General features: G+C 49.5%; 1 protein-coding gene across 9 annotated transcripts in view; it reads right to left on the bottom strand.

The window, feature by feature from the left end:
• The window catches only part of GYG2 (glycogenin 2), a 34,692-nt gene extending 16,761 nt beyond the window's left edge, over positions 1 to 17,931 (bottom strand). For 5 of the 9 annotated variants that reach the window (XM_044936716.2, XM_044936714.2, XM_044936710.2 and 2 more), the window contains exons 1-8: positions 17,629 to 17,931; positions 16,640 to 16,832; positions 11,856 to 11,997; positions 9,717 to 9,891; positions 7,199 to 7,361; positions 6,859 to 6,985; positions 5,550 to 5,772; positions 2,605 to 2,775 (exon numbers count right to left, since the gene is read on the bottom strand). In XM_044936716.2, coding sequence (XP_044792651.2) covers positions 2,605 to 2,775; positions 5,550 to 5,772; positions 6,859 to 6,985; positions 7,199 to 7,361; positions 9,717 to 9,891; positions 11,856 to 11,997; positions 16,640 to 16,832; positions 17,629 to 17,916 — 1,482 coding nt within the window. In that variant the 5' untranslated portion in view covers positions 17,917 to 17,931. The other 4 variants (XM_044936715.2, XM_044936711.2, XM_025277059.3 and 1 more) reach the window with 4 other exon arrangements.
• Positions 17,932 to 19,683: the final 1,752 nt, after the last annotated feature.

Below are 19,683 nucleotides of genomic sequence, written 5' to 3'. Positions count from 1 at the left end.
GTTTAGTTAGCTCTTCTGCCCACTTCTTCCCGCAAAGTTTATTTTTTAAACATTTTTTATTCTATTTACTTTCGGACTCGACTGAGTGACGTTCACGTATAGAAGGGCCATGACTTTCTCAATTTTAGACACACATGCCCATTGGAAAATGGTCAATACAGACTTTCTTTCTTGTGTTTTGTTTTTTTTTCCGGCCATGCCTCACAACATGCGGGATCTCCCCACCCAGGGATTGAACCCAGGGTCCTCTGCACTGAAACCAGGGAGTCCTAACCACTAGACCATCAGGGAAGTCCTGATAGACACTTCCTTAAATGCTAATCTCTTCCAGAAACACACCCCGAAATAATGTTTCACCAGTTATCTGTGCATCTGTTACTCTGCTTGACTTGATTCATAAAACTAACCATTGCAGTTGGAAACTTTTTTTTAATTAATATTAATTTTATTTATTTACATTAATATATTAATATAACATATATTCATATTAATTTATATTCATTTGAATAAAATGATTTCTATTTTATTTGTTTATTTATAATACATCGATGACTATATTATTGTTTTATAATTAATACATTGCTTAATTACATTGATCAATTATACTATATTATTTATATAAATTATGTTTGTATAGATTAATTTGTTAATCATATTAATATATCGATTAATATTATATTGAATTATAATGTAAATAGATTATTTATATTTATCTATATTTACATTAGGAGAAGGCAATGGCACCCCACTCCAGTACTCTTGCCTGGAAAATCCCATGGACAGGGGAGCCTGGTAGGCGGCAGTCCATGGGGTCGCTGGGAGTCGGACACGACTGAGCGACTTCACTTTCGCTTTTCACTTTGATGCACTGGAGAAGGAAATGGCAACCCACTCCAGTGTTCTTGCCTGGAGAATCCCAGGGACGGGAAGCCTGGTGGGCTGCCGTCTATGGGGTCGCACAGAGTCGGACACGACTGAAGCGACTTAGCAGCAGCAGCAGTATATTTACATATATTAATATAATACATTTATATTAAAACTTATATTTATTATTTAAATTATATAATCATTTATATAATTATTTCCTTTCATTTATTTATTTCTGAGAGATTCCCCATAGAGTCTGACTGTCAAACATTTAACAAATGCCAACTCTTCTCAAAAATCTGGACGAAAAGGATCTCCTGTATGGCAGAGGGCATTATATTCAGTATGTTGTAATGTAACCTGTCATGGAAAACAATCTGAAAAAAAAAAAAAAAAACTGAAGCACTCTGCTGGACACGTGAGACTTACCACAGTGTGGTAAATCGAGTACACTTCAGTTTTTCTTTTTTTAAATTCCCATTGCGGGTGTGGCTCCTGCTGGCAGAGCAGGGAGGCGGTTCTACAGGAACCTAAGGGCTTAATCCACAGAGTGTTCACATTCCTGCAAGGCGGACACCTTCTGCTTAACCCACATAAGGCATTTCCTGGGCCCAGAGGCAGGTGCTGGGAAAACCTCAGGGTACAGCAGAAGAAATGAAAAAAAAATAAGAAATAAGCTCGCTTCCCAGCCACCTCCATGGTGCAAACTGGTGTCGTTTTTTCTTTTTTTTTTTAATTTGTTTGGGTGGCTATGAATTCACAACTCAAAAATTGCTAATGCACGAAAGTTGCCTGCCCATCACTGATCCCATGTTAAAGTTATAGAAGAGAAACGTCCCATAGAAACGCCGGCTATAATCGAAACGTCCATTGTCTTACCATAAGCGAGAAACAGCTCCCAGAAAGCTATTCGCGAGATACGGGAAAGGACAACGTCCTTTCCACGGGGCCCCCAAATCCCACCCCCATCAGTGAAGTCATGCTAAGTCTCGCAAGAGACAGAGGAGCTTGAAAATGGCTTTTATGTGGCAGCCTGGATGGGAGGGGAGTTTGGGGGAGAATGGATGCATGATGTGAATGCCTGAGTCCCTACCCTCTGCCGCTGAAACCATGACAGCATTCTTACAGGGCTTCCCAGGCGGCTGTCGTAAAGAACCCGTCTGCCAGTGCAGGAGACTTAAGAGAGGCGGGTTCGATCCCTGGCTCGGGACGATCCCCTGCAGGAAGACAAGGCAACCCACTGCAGTCTTCTTGCCTGGACAATCCCACGGACAGAGGAGCCCGGCAGGCTACAGCCCATGGGGTTGCAGAGAGTCGGACACGACGGAGCGGCTGGACAACACCACCCTCACCACCCTTTTGTGAGACAGTGGTATTATTATTATCACTCGTCTCTCAGATGAGCTGACAGGTGCCCAGAGAGGTTGGCACAACTTGTCTGAGCTCACACAGCTCAGGCTGGAGGAGCCAGACTCTGATCTCACGCTTTGGGCCTGAGGCCAGAGATTAATCACGACAGGCTTCCAGTACCACCTGCATAGACAAGCTAGATGCACTCCTCGGACGTGACTGGGTGACTGACACTTTCACACTGGTGTCAGAGCAAGCTGAAGACGGGTTCCTCCCCTCCTCCTCCCCACGCCCCCCGTCCCCGGGGGTCCAGGGAGCATCCGCCGTCTCCATGGTAACCAGTGAGACTGCGCCTCCATCACCCCTGTGCAGAGCAAACGGACTGACCTCTTCGGAAGGGCACGCTGCCAGGGTAGGGATGTCTTCCTCCACCCCCACGGTCCTCTCCGAGGCGTCCGCAGGGCAAGCCTGCCTGGGCCCCTCTGCTGGATTCGCACACGACCCCTCCGCCGTGGCCGCTGCACTGGAACACGGCACCCCAACGCCTCCGAGGTGAGCCTGCGTAGAAATGTTCACACTCAGCAAAGTTTCCCGTGTTGTTCAGTCGCTCAGTCGTGTCCCACTCTCTGCGACCCCATGGACCGCAACACACCAGGCCTCCCTGTCCTTCACCATCTCCCAGAGCTTGCTCAAACTCATGTCCATCGAGTCGGTGATGCCATCCAACCATCTCATCCTCTGTCGTCCCCTTCTCCTCCCGCCTTCAGTCTTTCCCAGCATCAGGGCCTTTTCCAATGAGGCAGTTCTTCCCATCAAGTGGCCAAAGGATTAGAGCTTCAGCTTCAGCATCAGTCTTTCCAATGAATATTCAGGACTGATCTCCTTTAGGATGGACTGGTTGGATCTCCTTGCAGTCCAAGGGACTCCTGACCTTTCTGCAAATCTCACTAACATCCACATTCACATTATTGCTCTAGCTAAGAAGGACCCCACAGCACAGGCTCCCCACATGGCTCTCAACGTTTCATTTCTTAGAACCACCTGAATCTGCTTTATCTTTCTTCATACACAACCCAGTACCCAGCAGTAAAGAACCTGCCTGCAATGCAGGAGACGTGGGTTCCAACCCTGGGTTGGGAAGATCCCTTGGAGAAGGGAATAGCAACCCATTCCAGTATTCTTGCCTGGAGAATCCCACACACAGAGGAGCCTGGTGGGCTACAGTCCATGGGGTCGCAAAGAGTCTGACACAACTGAGCAACTCCATTAAAAAAAAAAAAAGACAGTCTAAGCAGACTGCTTGGCAGAAAGGAACAGCACTTTGCTATCGGCAACAAGGTCTGAATAAACTCCTATTTGATTGTCTCCAATGGTCAGAGAAAGTTTTTTTTTTCTTCTGCTCAATCTTTCGGCCACAATGCACAGCATGGGGAGTCTTAGTTCCCCGACCAGGGATCGAACCCTTGCCCTCTGCGTTGGAAGGTGAATGGACCTTCTTAACCACTGGACTACCTGAGATGTTGCAAGAAAGTTTTGGTTCTGACTGCAAAGTAGCACCCAGCTCCACCAAAAAAAACTGCAGTAAAAACACTAAAAAGTGAATTCTTTTCAAGGTCCCAATGCATGTATTTGCAGACACTGGACTCCACTGTACCAGTAAATGTTCCCGTTAAAAACAAACCGAGAAATATAATTTCCTGGGACCTTACCTTAGAAGGTCTTTTGTCTGCCTGTTGAAATTCACTGCAGAAACTCCAGCATGGAGAGCGTGCAGCATTATAGTTTAAAACAAAAATCAAATGGGTGCCCATTCCAGAACTTGAAAAGCCCTCTTCAGACACCGCCTTCAACGGCCTCTTCAATCAAGGACAGCAATTGGAAAATGCCCATTCCAATGACATCTATAATCAGTCACTTCCAGCCACTTAATCAATGAGTGGCTCTTTTCCTGATGAAGCCGGCTAATTTAAATGATTATTTCTGCGTCAGTTCGGTAAACCGCAGCCACAGTTCTGCTCATGAAACATTCACGATTTTGCACCAAAAAAAAAAAAATTGCCCGCCTCTTTCAGCATCTTCCTACATGAAATACAGGGCATGCATACAGATGAAAGTGGTACAGGATCTAAAGCTTTGGCGGGTCCTTAACCTCCAACTATGGCCTTTATTTCTTGCGGTGAAATAATGCATCTTTCGTCCTCTAATTCCTTTCTGGTGTGCGTCAGCATTATTTAATATCTTCTAATTCCCTCATTTTAAAATAAACATGTCTATAAATGGTGAACTACTCCTGAACTTCCCTGGGGGTGCAGTGATTAAGCCTCTGGGCTTCCCGTGAGCGGGGACTCCGGTTTGATCCCCGGGCAGAGAACTAGATAACCACATGCCCCAACGAAGACGTGGTGCGACCAAATAAATAAATATTTTTAAAAATGGAACTTTAAAAAATCTTATTTCTTCCATGACTGTAGTCCTTGACAGATTTTTTTTGTTCTCTTCTAAAGGGAAAGGTTTTTGTATTTTTCTTTGTTTTTCCCCCAAACTGTCTTGAGATATAATTAACATATAATATTGTGTAAGTTTTAGGTATATAACATGGTATTTGATACAATTATATTATGCAAATTGGTTACCACTTGATGTGTTTTGGGGGGGATGTAATTTACTTTATTGGAACGGAGAACTGTCCAAGAGCCAATACCCTAATTTAACTGAAAACTATTTGTGAGGTCGTAAAACTATGTTATAATTTGAAGTCCAACTTCTTCTTCTCAGAAAGAGGCTCATAGTTAAAATAAGAAAATAAGTATTTGTGTATTAGAAACAAAAACGCATTTACAGTTGTCAAATTTTTAATGGATTTGATCAGCACAAAAGTGGCCGATAGGTTAAAGACACAACATCCTTCAAGTACCCCTTTGAAAGTGCCTTTCTTGGAAATAAAAAACAAAAATTTACATAGAAAATCTGCCTCTGAAACATTGACAGATTTTTTGTTTTAATGTAACTTGGTAATTGCTTATAATAGCCTATATCTTGGAGAAGGAAATGGCAACCCACTCCAGTATCCTTGCTTGGAAAATCCCATGGACAGAGGAGCCTGCCAGGCTACAGTCCACGGGGTCGCAGAGAGCTGGACACGACTGAGCGACTCACACACATCCTATATCTGTCTTTTAAAAAAAAATAAAAAATGAGAAGAGATTCAACAACAAAAACGTGGGGGAGTCTGCCTTTGAAGAAAATGCCCAAGTGTAGATCATAGAGAACTGATCCCCGGTTTCTGTCTGTTTCTAATCCCCGGTTTCAACTCCGGGGTTTCAGGACCTTACCGTGTGAGCTGGGGGCGCCTGGTGGTGCTTGTTCCGGATATTTTCACAAAGTGGCAAGATGCTACGGTGGTAAATTCCCCACCACTGGTTAAGGAAGGACGTCTGATGCTGGTCGGCCCGCCCGGAGCCCTCCTGCAAAACGGAGCCCGTCTGGGGATTGTACTTGTAATCCCAAGGCTTCGAGGACCCCAGAAAGTGGACCACCTTCGCGCTGGAGCCAAATCTGAGCAAGAGACACAGACAAAAATTAATAAAGTTAAAAAAAAAAAGAAAGCCAGTGACCACCGCAGGACTCGTGACCCACAGCAAGATGCACCTCGACGGCTCAGGGATGATCCTCTCGTGACGGCCACTTAGACGTGCATGGAAAAAGAAAAATTGTTTATAGTCCGCCCGCGTTGGCAGTCTTTCATATGTCTGTAGACCAAGAAACATAATCAGAACCCACTGGGATGCTCCCCACAACAGAAAGAATAAATCAGGAGTCTTAGAAAGGTGGGTGGTTTCGTAGCCCAAATCATCTCACCCCGAAAACGATGACGGATTTTTTAAAAAATAGATTTTATAGCAGAGAATGAAAGCTGCAGACCAGAAAACTGGCATCTTGGGCAAGACGGAAAATTTTCCCCTCTTCATTTTTGTCTTTTTATCGTTATCACCACTCACACCGACCTCACAGCTTTGAAAACATTTTTTTCTTAATTCATTGCTTTCTTATGAAATTTTGATATCATGTTCTCTCCAGAGATCTATGTTCTGTATGGCCCACTGTGCCCACTCTAGGACTTTCCTGATGGTCCAGGAGTTAGTATTTTGCCTTCTAATGCAAGAAGTGTGGGTTCCATCCCTGGTTATTTAGCGTCCAACTCTTTGCGACCCCATGGACTGTAGCCCGCCGGGCTCCTCTGTCCATGGGATTCTCCAGGCACGGAGACTGGAGTGGATTGCCATTCCCTTCTCCAGGGGATGTTCCCAACCCAGGGGTCGAACGTGCGTCTGCTGCATTGGCAGGCAGATTCTTTACCGTGTGAGTCACCAGGAAAGCCCTCATGCCCATAATTCATATTGAGGTTTGACAGAAAACAATAAAAATCTGAAAGCAGTTATCCTTCAATACAAAAATTAATAAAAATATATATACTCTATATATAACTACATTTTCAAAAAATTTGTAGTTATAGCTATACCTTTCATATTTTATAAGAAAATCTAACTGAAACTACATATAAAACCTATTATTTTTAAAATGTGTAAAAAGGGACACATGTGTGACATTTTTTCATCAAGTATAACTGTTTATAAAACTCACTGTTTAAAAGCAGGACTGTAGGTGTACGTGGTGTTGCTGCTCAAGTTATAGATGAAGGGCAAGTGCTTCTGGATGTCGGCGGTGGACCAGTTACTGAAGAAACTGTTCAGCAAGCCTTGGTCTGCCCCTAGAGAGTTACAGCATAGCCAAAGAAGTGAATAACGAATGGTGTAATTTTCGCCCCCTGCACTGGGAGCTTGGCTTCTTAGCCACCGGACCACCAGGGAAGTCCCTCAATCCCCATCTTTAACTTGCTATTCACAGATTCGAGGTGGCGGGGAGGAAGGGATGGCCACAGCCCCAGTCCGGTCCACAAACGTCCAGCTGCCCCTCAACGTACCGTCAAAGCTGCCGTGGTCGGTGGCGTGCTGTAACAGGAGGCTGTGCGTCTCCAGCGAGGGTTGGAAGACAAATACCCCGCTGTTGAAGCAATCCGGCCACCCGGGATCCGGGGCCGCAGAAAACTCCCTCCTGTCGAACAGCTCATCGATGTTGGACAGCACCTGGGGAGACAGAGCGTGGGGCCCCCCCGTACGACGTGACGGGAGAGAACCAGTCTGACTCCATATTGAATCTGTGTCTGTGACTTGAACTTCTATGCTCAACTGCTTCTGCTACAAGTTCATCACTAAAGGGATGAAGCAGATGGATTCCCAGGTGGCTCGGGGGAAACAACCGACATGCCAATGCAGGAGACGCAAGAGACGTGGGTTCGATCCCCTGGGTTGGGAAGGTCCCCTAGAGAAGGAAATGGAGACCCACTCCAGTCGTCTTGCCTGGAGAATCCCATGGACAGAGGAGCCTGGGGGCTGCAGTCCATGGGGTCAAAGAGAGTCAGACAGGACTGAGCACACATATCACGAAAGGGATGTTGCACTTGAGCTTAAATGATACACAACGGCCCATCTCTTGTCTCCAGGAACTGCCTGCCTCCAATGGAATGAGCCTTAAGCTAAAATTCCTTTGTTTAGCTCCCAGGAAACATCCAGACCAGGACAAGTTTATCACAAAAGGGAATTTGCCTGCAAGCTTGTGGTTGCTCAGTCACTAAGTCGTGCCCAACTCTTTGAGCCCCCTTGGACTGTGGCCCACCAGGTTCCTCCATCCATGGGGTTCTCCAGGCAAGAATACTGGAGTGGGTTGCCATGCCCTCCTCCAGAGGATCTTCCCAATCCAGGGATCGAACCTGGGTCTCCTGCACTGCAGGAATACTCTTTACCGTCTGAGTCACCAGGGAAGCCCTAATATATTGATGATATGCTCTTAACTGTATTGCTCTTAATTGTATTTGTTCTCTTTTATCCAGCAAACGTGACCTACGAGACTGGAAATCCACAAACACAGAGGTTTGCAAGTCAATATGATATAATCCACTGTCTCCGAGAGCTTGACCACTAACAGTACTCCTCTCCAACACACCTATTGGCTTTATAAATTGTGCTCTGTTTGGGAAAAAGATATTACTCTGTTCTGATTTTCCTCTCCACCCCTCCATCTTCCTAGACCACCTTTGCACAACCAAGACAACCCAGAATGGATCTCCAACACTCCAATCTCATTTCACATTTCGACGTTCCAATGGCTGTTTCTGAAAGTACGTGACCTCGGCTCCAACACCGAGGGTCACTACCCCAAACGACTACAGTGGAGATGCGATAGCTTAAGAAGCCAGCTTTCCAGTCCCACCAGGACGTATAATTCACGGTACAATCAAAGAAGAGTATTTTTCCAATATTTTACTTTGTGCAGATGACATAATGAAATAACTCATTCTAGGGAAGGAACAGGCCTTCAACTAACCCAGTGTTCTCAGCAACACTATTGGGTGTCTTCTAACCGATGCTGACTGACTAAATGATGTTGGTGGTAGAGATGGACACTACCCGGTGGGTGTCAGGAAGCATTTAACAGGAGGCTTCCTGTGTGCTGCTTTCGATCTGTCAGGAATCCTCTGCTCCTTATTAATTCAGGAATTAAGAGGAGAGACGACCCTCTCCCGGGGGCTGAGGAATCCAGGCATTTCCTTCATTAGTTTTTCTATACAGTGGTAAGTACCGTCTTCCTTCTTATGAACCATATGGTAAAAGTGGTTATTTATAACTCTCTCTTTAATATGGGTGACCTCATGTTTTCTTGATAATTTGTAAGTTTTGATTTTATCTCTGCTGAAAATAGCTATCGTGTAAGACAGTATAAATGAAGTCCCTCAGTCGTGTCTGACTCTTTGCAATCCCAGGGACTGTAGCCTACCAGGCTCCTCTGTCCATGGGATTCTCCAGGCAAGAATACTGGAGTGGGTTGCCATTTCCTTCGCCAGGGGATCTTCCCAACCCAGGGATCGAATCTGGGTCTCCTGCATTGCAGGCAGAGTCTTTAACCTCTGAGCCACCAGGGAAGACAGTATAAATACATACACAATGTTGAATAGAACACCTTTGCTCCATCAGAGCTCTGGTCCCCACATCTTTCTCTCTCTCTCTCTCTCTTGGGCTGATTCCCTGGAGCGCAGAGGCCCTCTGAGTTCACTTTCCTGCCCGGGCTTCTAAGACCCTCTTGAGAAGGTGCTCTGTGCCTTCACCCCATCGAGAGGGCACCTGAGGGCTTTGTGAACAGAACAAGCCCCGTGTCAGGGGCTTTATTGGCTTTCTGCATAAACCAAGGAATATCAGCCTCTTTCTCTCCTTTACTTCCATATCATTGACTCTGGACCACCAGGTTCCGGTCCATTAAAGGAGCTCAACAGGTGGGGATCCACCAGCACGGGCTAGCAGCCTGCTGATGGAGAGAGGGGCATGATCTTTGAGTGGGCGGCTCCTCGTCAAGCAGAAGATCTGGACCTCCCCCTCCTCCACACTCACCAGTGTGTCTGCATCCAGGAAGACGCATTTGCTGTAACGGGTGAGCGTCCAGCAGTGAAGCTTGGTGAGGGTGATCCCGAGGTCAGGTCTCTTCAGAAAGGCCAGGTGGACATAGTCCGCACTGTCTATTAGGTTCACCTCGATGACCTCATCAAACACCCTTGAGAGGATAACCCTGGGAAAAGACAGGCCGAGTTCTAGGAGACCAGGAGACCGTTTCACGCAAGATATTCTGTCCCTTGTTGCTCACATTTCATTTTGTGGGAGTATATGCTGAAGCGTTTTTCTCTAAAAGGTTCTGGAGGGATAAAAATCTTTGTACAGATGTACGTGCTCAGTCGTGTCCATCTCTTGGCGACACCATGGACTGTAGCCCACCAGGCTCTTCTGTCCATGGGATTCTCCACCAAGATACTGGAGTGGGTTGCCATTTTCTCCTCCAGGGGATCTTCCAAACCCAGGGATCAAACCCACATTGCTTATGTCTCCTCCAATGGCAGGCAGCTTCTTTACAACTAATGCCAACCAGGAAGTTGGGGGGAAAAAACAAGAATTTTTTCTGATTTTTTTCTGTAAGCATTTTACCTCAGGAAGACTGTCTTTCTGTCAAAGTTTACCTCAGAAGGTCCTTCTTCCTGCCAGATTTCATCTCAGAAACTCCTTCTGTCGGATTTTATCTCAGATCCTCCTATTGGCTGTCAGATTTTTGCCTCAGAAACCCCTACTTTATGTCAGATTTCACCACAGGGATCTCTAGCTTCTGTCCGATTTTACCTTAGAATGTTCATCTTTCTGTCAGATCTCACCCCAGAAGGTTCATGTTTCTGTCAGATTCTACCCCTGAACCCCCTATGTCCTGTCAGATTTTCCTCAGAACCCCATCGTTTCTGTCAGATTTTACCTTAGAATGTTCATCTTTCTGTCAGATCTGACCCCAGAAGGTTCATGTTTCTGTCAGATTCTACCCCTGAACCCCCTATGTCCTGTCAGATTTTCCTCAGAACCCCATCGTTTCTGTCAGGTTTTATGTCAGAACCCCTGAGTGTCTGTCAGAATTTGCCTCAGAACCCCCCCGTTTCTGTCAGATTTTACCTTAGAATGTTCATCTTTCTGTCAGATCTCACCCCAGAAGGTTCATGTTTCTGTCAGATTCTGCCCCTGAACCCTCTGTGTCCTGCCAGATTTTACCTCAGAACCCCATCGTTTCTGTCAGATTTTATGTCAGAACCCCTGAGTGTCTGTCAGAATTTGCCTCAGAACCCCCCCGTTTCTGTCAGATTTTACCTTAGAATGTTCATCTTTCTGTCAGATCTCACCCCAGAAGGTTCATGTTTCTGTCAGATTCTACCCCTGAACCCTCTGTGTCCTGCCAGATTTTACCTCAGAACCTCATGTGTCAGATTTTACCTCAGAACCCCTTAGTTTGTGTCAGATTTTATGTCAGAACCCCTGAGAGTCTGTCAGAATTTGCCTCAGAACCCCCTAGTTTCTATCAGATTTTACCTTCCAACGTTCATCTTCCTGTCACGTAACAGCTCAGGTACATGCCCCAGCCCGCCCCACGCACCCCAGTCTGTCAGATTTTGCCTCAGTCTATCAGCTATATTTCAATTAAAATGTAAGAAAAATAAAAATGCTTTCAGTTAGCTCACGATGTGGGCTTCCCGGGTGTCTCAACGGTAAAGAACCCACCTGCTTATGCAGAAGACACCGGTTCCATCGTGAGGTTGGGAAGGTGCCCTGGAGGAGGAGATGGCTACCCACTCCAGTATCCTCGCCTGGAGAATCCCACGGACAGAGGAGCCTGGCGGGTCACGGTCCACGGGGGTCGCGGAGATTGTCACGCAACTTAAGGAGTGTGCACGCATGTGGACTCGTGGGACGGTCGCTCCTCCAAGTCCCCCACGCCCCCCGTCCACGAATCCATGACGTGGATCCCCATATTTGAGGCAAGGAGCTACTCTACACACGCGTGGATTCTGAAGTCGGCCGCGCGCCCGGCGGAGCCCCTTCCTCTAGTAACACCCGCAAGTGTCCGACCCCCCCACGTGTGCGCCGGTCCGAGCTCACGGACCACAGCCTAGAACCTCCCCCAGCTTCCCCGGTCGGAAGAGCCGGGTGTGCGTGTGTGAGTCTTACCTGAGCGGGTTGGACACCTGAGGCGTGACCAGCACCACCAGCCTCCTGCTGGCCCTGTGCTCCCGGAGCGACTGCCCCACCACCAGGGCCCCCTGGCAGTAGACGTCGTTGGTGGCCAGCGTCACAAACGCCTGGTCGGACACTGTGGACGGGGACAGCCGGGTTACGTTCCTGCCTGGCCTCGGTGGTCAGCGGCGCGGCTCAGCGCCACCTCTGACTCTCTCGAGCTTCACGACCTCCACTGAACAAGACTCTCCCAGGTGCAGCCGGTGCTGAAGAACCCGCCTGCCCATTCCGCGGACGTGAGACACGCGGGTTCCATCCCTGGGTGGGGAAGATCCCCTGGAGGAGGGCATGCACACCCACTCCAGTGTTCTTGCCCAGACAATCCCGTGGACGGAGGACCCTGGCCGGCTACAGTCCACGGGCTCGTGAAGACTCAGACAGGACTGAAGCCACTTAGCACGCATATTCTAAAATACACTTCAGGGACATTTCACCTTCATTCTTTCATTTTAAAATTCAAAAAAACACACAAAAATCAAAAGAAAAAAAACCCACATGCACGCAGCAAACACTAAATATGACACTAAATCAAGCAGACTGTGATTAAAATTTCCTGGTGCTGATGAATAGATCTAAGTTTGTATATACTATCTGTTTATATACACCAGGAAATTTTATTCATATACTCTGCTTATATACAAACAGACACTGTATATAAAATAAATAAGCAACAAAGACCTACTGTATAGCACAGGGAACTCTATATCTTCTAATTACCTATAATGGCAAAGAATTAAAAAAAAAAAAGAATACGGAGGGACTTCCCTAGTGGTCCAGCAGTTAACACTATGTTCTTTGCTTTGCAGGGGACATGGGTTCAATCCCTGGTCTGGGGATCTAAGATCTCACATGCCATGCCCCGATCTCCAAAATAAAAAAAAAAAACCACACACATATATAAAAATTAAAATATATGAATATATACATATATGTATAAAAACATCTATAACCAAGTATATCTAGATATAGACATATACACGATATATACATGAATATATGCTCAGCCGTGTCCAATTCTTGCGACCCCATGGACTGCAGCCCACCAGGCTCCTCTGTCCCTGGGATTCTCGAGGCAAGAATACTGGAGTGGGTTGCCATTTCCTTCTCCAGGGGATCTTCCTGACTCAGGAATCAAGCCCTGGTCTCCTACACTGGCAGGCAGATTCTTTACCACTAGCACCACCTGGAAAGCCCCACAAGAATTTTCAATTTTCGTGCATATTTATAACTGAATCACTTTGCTGAAAACAACACGATATTGTAAATCAACCATCCTTCAGCTGAAAAAATAAAATTTCCTTTTGCTCCAGCACGACACACGTGCCTAGCTCAGACCGCTTATTTGATTCTCCATTCAAGTCTCAAAACTCAGCCAAAACTTTTAGGTCTCGGGTGAAGACAAAGCCAAGGTAGAAACAACACTCGGATTGATCCGAGTTACCACGAGGATTCCCCCCCACTTTGCCAAAAGAACCGGGCTCTCAAAAGGGAACCGCCAGACCCATTAATTAAATCGCACACGCCCCAGTCGTTGGCAAGACTTCAACTCAAGGGTGTATGAAGCCAAGGAGACGGGCTTCAGAAGGGAAAAGAAGACTGTTTCATTCACCAAAAATCCCGTTTCCCCAGGGTCTCCACAGCAGGGAAAGAAACTCCAACAGCTGATGAGACTCACGGCAGTTCCAAGTGCGAAGAACGCGTGATGTGGACGTTCACAGGGAATTTTAAACCGCTTGATTCTGAGGTCCCCTGGCCGCCAGGACGAAACCAAGGGGATCAGGAGATCCGGGCCTTGGCTCCCGAGCTGGCGACAGAAATTAACATTCGCAGCGTTTGGTCTGGGGCTGGAACACACACAGCTCAGTTCTCAAAGGCCAGATGGCGCTCCCCTGTGGCCCCCGCGCCCTCCCCGCCTCCAAAGACAAAGTCACCCCGGAAAGAATAGCAGGACCCAGTATTCCTGGGCCCGTTTTCCTGTTTTAACCTTGACATTCTGCTGGGGTGAGTGCCCACCTGCCCAAGGGCCTCCTGTCTACCCCTGGCTGGGGTTCTTCTTGGATTAAGGAGAAGATGAGGATTCCTGGCGTCTCGGCCATGAGTTATTACCGACAGGGAAAACTCAGAACTCAAGTCTGCAGCTCCAGAGATGGCTGTCTATCTAATCATCTACCTAGCTATCATCATCTGTTAACATTAATAACATCCGTCTAGGAAATGGCACCCCACTCCAGTAGTCTTGCCTGGAAAAATCCCATGAACGGAGGAGCCTGGTGGGCTACAGTCCAGGGGGTCGCAAAGAGTCGGACACGACTGAGGGACTTCACTTTCTTTACCTTTCTTTGTCCATCTATATATCTACTTACTTACGTATCTTGATACCCACATATCCTCTATGCATCTTATCATTATCTATTAATATTAATGACATCTATCTATCCACATACTTATCATCTACTTAGCTATCACCTATATTTATGTATGCTCTATGCATCTATTATTATCTATTAATATTAACAACATCTATCCATCTATTTAGGACTTCCCAGGTGGCGCTGGTGGTAAAGAACCCACCTGCCAATGCAGGAGACATAAGAGACATGGGTTCGATCCCTGGGTGGGGAAGATCCCCTGGAGGAGGGCATGCCAACCCACTCCAGTATTCTTGCCTTCAGAATTCCATGGACAGAGGAGCCTGGCCGGCTACAGTCCGTGGGGTGGCAGAGAGTCGGACACAACTGAGCCACTGAGCACGTATGCAGCCACAAGGAAAGGCCGAGTTTCCACTCGACAGGGTGTGAGGGTGGGGACGTCTGGCATGGAACACAAACAGGATTGGTGGCTGTCCTCCAACCCCAGGATGAAAAAGAAAAAAAAATACATCCCCCAAAGTCTACTCACCCTGCAGACAGCGGCAGCTGCCGGTTTTATGAGGGGTCGGGAAGAAATGTTTACTCCGATTCCTCCCCTCCTCCCCTTCCACCCACCTAACAACCACTCCCCCAAAATAACACCCCTGGCTTTCTCGGAGCGGGGGGCGGGGGGGGTGCCCTCCGCTCTCACTCAAAGGCATTTTGTTCCCGGCCGAGAGCGCTGAATCCCCAGTGGGGTCTCTCCAGCAGGCTGCCCAGCCTGAAGACCATGTGTCCGAACGTCCCTCCTGAATGCTACCATTTATACAGACCCTAGCCGGTTTCCAGAAAACGCGTATTTTTTTTTTTTTTGGAGAGCTCCAAGCCGCTCCCTGGAACACACATCAATAGAACCTTGCAGCCTACAGCAGGAAATCGGCCCAAACAACTTTGCCTCTCTAAGGCACAGAGGTGGAAAACAGTTGAGAAGCCGCCTGGTGACTTATTACCAAATCGCTCCTCTGAATAAAAAGCAACCTGAAACTTTTTTTTTTTTTTTTAATGCTCTCATGAATGATCAAGCCTGACTTGGGTGCAAGTAGAGATTGTCCTCATGATAAAAAGAACAACAAAAAAAAAACAGGAACAGGCGGGAATTTCCCAGCAGGCAAGTGGTTAGGTGTGGCTTCCCAGGTGGCTCCGTGGTAAGGAATTCACCTGCCAATGCAGGAGATGGGGGTTCAATCCCTGGTTCGGGAAGATCCCCTGGAGAAGGGAATGGCAACCCACTCTGGTATTCTTGCCTGGAGAATCCCCATGGACAGAGGAGCCTGGCAGGGCTACGGTCCATGGGGGCAAAGAGTCGGTCACGACTGAGACACTTGGCATGTATGCAGGGAAGCAGTTAGGATGTCCAGCTCTCCCTGCTGGGGGCCCAGATTCCACTCGTGGTCAGCAAGGCAAAATCCCACATTCTGGGTAAGCTGGCCAAACCAGCCCTCTTCCCCACAAAAAAAAAAAAAAAAAAAAAAAAAAAAACACAACAGGACAGACATCTTTCCCATGGGTGAAGGCTACATTTTATCATCCCATTTCTAAGCCTCTGAGATCCACTGTCCCAACTGGATGTCCCCGCCAAACCCGAGGGCAGGCAGAGAGGATGCAATTGAAGCCCTCGGGAGTCAGGGCTTGCCACAGTCCCAGCCATCCCACCAAAGGCAGCCTGCTGCCCAGCAGCGGGGATTAACCCCGGATCTTTATACGGGAATAAGCAACTCTGTCTCTGGTCTGATCTTGCTGAGGACCAAAGACGCTCTGTGTTCCCAGAGTTTTACGACCCGAACTTCCCATGGTTTTGCACGTCGGTAAGCCTCTCACACAGTTCCGTGCCTGCCAAGAAAATGGTCCGCCCAACCTCCAAGGGCTAAGCTTTCACAGAAGGAAAATTACCAAATCTCAGTGCCCCTTGACCATCTTTTTTTGAGGGCAGGAGGAGAAGGGGGCGACCCAGGGCGAGCACGTTGGATGGCTCGACTCAATGGATGTGAATTTCAGCAAACTCGGGGAGATGGTGATGGACAGGGAGGCCTGGCGCGCTGCAGTCCGTGGAGTAGCCAAGAGTCAGACACGACTGAGCCACTGAACAACAGCCAAAGTGTCCCTTGACGACACTAAACCTCAGTCCCTCCCCAGCCGCTGAGACCCACTGTCTCGCCCGTCACACCAAAGGACACCAAGCTCTCCAGCCCCCGGGGTGAGCGAGGGGCTGGGCGGACACAGCATGGTGGGAGCTGGAGAGTTTGGGGACCACTTTGTGCGGGCACAGCGGGGAGGTGGGGGTTCCCCCGCCCCCAGCGCAGTCCATCTCACCCAGGCTACGGAGGCTGGCCGCCAGGAGGGTTCTCCGCTTACCGGGCATGGTGTGGGCACAGCGCGCGGTGGGCACCACGCGGCCGAGGGCGCCCGGGCGCGGCGGGCTGCCTCTCTTCCGGGCTCCAGCCGCCCAGCCGAGCGGAGGCGTCGTCTGCGTCTCCAGGGGCCCCACCCGCTCCGAGTTCGAGGCCTGCAGAGACAGCTGGGCGCTCCGGATACCCGCACCGCCCCACGCCCCGGCCCCTCCCGAGTCAGCCCACGTCTCCGCCGCGCGCAGGGGCAGCCGCGGGCCCTCCCGCCGCCGGGGCGCCCCCGGATGGCCTCAGGGTCCCCCCGCCGCGCCCGGCACAGGTTCCAGGCGCCCCGCCCCCGCACACACCCCCATCCACGGCCCAGACTTCAGCGGCCTCGCTGCGCCTCCCACCTTGATCACTCCTTTCACCGCGTGTCTAGCCGTGGGCCCCGCCCCTCTCTGAGTCTGCGCTCCAGCAGCCCAAGTGCGCCCCAATTCCGCTCCCGGGTCCCCCCTCCGCTCGAGCGCCCAGGCTGCCCCCACGCCTCCGGAAGCTTCCTACACCTTCCACCCCCCCCCCAGCCTTCCACACCCCCGCGGCCCGCTCCTCCTCCGAGCTCCGGGAGCTTCGGGTTTCCGCCGCGCCCAGGCCGCCCCCACGTGGTGCGCTGGGGCAGCCCCGGGCCAGGCCTGCGCCCCCCTCCCCGGGCCCGGATCGCCGGCGGCGCCCCCCACCTTCTCCACGCTCCAGTAGTTGCTGGCCCGGGCTGGGCGGGGCGGCGCGCCGCCCAAAGATAGGCGGCTCTCCGGAAGGTCAGCTCCGCCCCAGCCGCGCGGCCCGCCTGGTGCCCCCGCTGAGGCCCCCGGGAAGGGAGGGCCTGGAGGCGGGCACCTCGGACTCCGCGCCCGCTCCCTCGGCCCCCTCCCCGCGGAATCCAGGCGTCTGGGGCGTCCTGGCTCTAAAACCTCTAACCTGTAACACGCCGCCCCCAAAGTCAATGTTTGCCCTGGCCTCAGGGCCCCAGGCCAGCGCGCGGCCCGGGGCAGAGGCCACGCTGGAAACGGGATCGTATGGCGGGAACGTGCGGTGAGCGGAGGAGGCGCGCGCGCGGGGCGTGGACAGTGCGTGGGTGCGTGCGGCGTGGACGGTGCTTGGGCGCAGGAGGGAGGGACTGATCAGACTCGGTGATGGAGAGAAGCGTAATGCGGGCGGATGAACCTGAGTAGACGAAGGGGAGAACACGGTTATGAGTGAATGCATGCCCGAGACAATGAATGAATGAGTTCCTGCGTGCCTGCCTGAGTGAATGAATGGATGAGCTCCCGAGTGCGTCCCTGAGTGAATGAATGAGTGAGTTCCATGTGTGCCCGAGTGAAGGAATGAATGAGTTCAGTGTGCGTGCCCGAGTGAAGGAATGAATGAGTTCCCGTGTGCAGGCCTGAGTGAATGAATAAATGAACTCCCGAGAGCGTGCCTGAGTGAATGACTTCCTGTGTGCAGACCTGAGTGAATGAATGAGCTCCCCTGTACATGCCTGAGTGAATGAATGAATAAGTTCCCACGTACAGGGCCGAGTGAATCAATGAATGAGCTCCCGCGTGCAGGCCTGAGTGAATGAATGAGTCCCCTGTACATGCCTGAGTGAATGAATGAATAAGTTCCCGCGTACAGGGCCGAGTGAATCAATGAATGAGCTCCCGCGTGCAGGCCTGAGTGAATGAATGAGTCCCCTGTACATGCCTGAGTGAATGAATGAATAAGTTCCCGCGTACAGGGCCGAGTGAATCAATGAATGAGCTCCCGCGTGCAGGCCTGAGTGAATGAATGAGTCCCCTGTACATGCCTGAGTGAATGAATGAATGAGTTCCAGCGTGCAGGCCTGAGTGAATGAGTTCCTGTGTGCATGCCTGCCTGAATGAATGAATGAATGCCTGCAAGAAAGGGTGAGTGTGTGAATTCGTGAACGAGTGCTCGTCTGCTGGAGTGGGTGAATGAGTGAATTAATAATTCACGGATGCCTGAGTGCATGCATTAACTAAGCAAACACACAGGACGGAGGAAGCAGATTGCTTTGGCCCAGAGGGAAAGAGAGGGTTAAAGAAGCCACATTCCAGGCTGGGGAAGGGGTTGGGGGGTGGTTCCTGGCACTTTCTCCTGCCTTGGGGGAGAAAATGAGACCCTTCCAGGCCAAGTGCAAATGCAGTCCTGGAGAAGGCAGATTCCTTCCCGCCTCATCCCTGAACCCACCCTTTCATTACTGCTCAGAAAGCATCCTAGGAATTCCACACTCTACCCAGCTCTCGGGAAGTCCAGGAAACACCACGAGGCAGGCTGATAGGTTTGGAGGAAGTAGATATCACCCCCTCCCACCCACAGGAGCTGGACACCCTAACCCGTGCTGCACTCCAAGTCCTCCTCCCCCAGTGCCGGGGTCCAGCCCCGGTGGATCCAGGGAATAAGAAGCGGGGACGGCGTCGGCGAGGATCAGGAAACAACTGCTTAATTAAACTTTAATTAAGGATATAGAGTAATAGAATGAGGATAGCTCAGTGAGGAAATTCAGTGGAGAAAAGAGGCTGAAATAAGGATAGCTCAGTGAGGAAATTCAGTGGAGAAAAGAGGCTGAATAATTCAGCCAGAAGGTGAGAGAAAGAACGACATGGGGAGACCAAGTTTTGGTGAACAAGGCCCGCACTTTATTTTCCAAAGTAGTTTTTATACCTTAAGTTATGCATAGAGGATAATGGGGGAAGGAGTAGAGTCATGCAGCAAGCCAGGCTTTCTTCCTGCAAACTTATCATATGCAAAAGCTTAGGTGATTTGCATCATCTTCTGGCCCGGAGACCTGTTAACATTTTAAGACCCTTTCTTCAGAAAGCTTATTTTTCTCTAAAGGTGATTGGTCAGGAGCCACCCTCCAAAAGCATTAGATAAAGTTGCATTCCTACAGAGCAAAGGTGTGGTGGGCTATAACAAGAAAAAGAATTAACTCAAGGGTCCCAGGTTACAAACATTAAAGCTACTACT

The sequence above is a fragment of the Bubalus bubalis genome, chromosome X, assembly GCF_019923935.1.
Source record: "Bubalus bubalis isolate 160015118507 breed Murrah chromosome X, NDDB_SH_1, whole genome shotgun sequence".
Classification (NCBI taxonomy): Eukaryota; Metazoa; Chordata; class Mammalia; order Artiodactyla; family Bovidae; genus Bubalus; species Bubalus bubalis.
The sequence above is the reverse complement of the archived record's forward strand: the minus strand, read 5'-3'. Positions and strand labels throughout refer to the sequence as shown.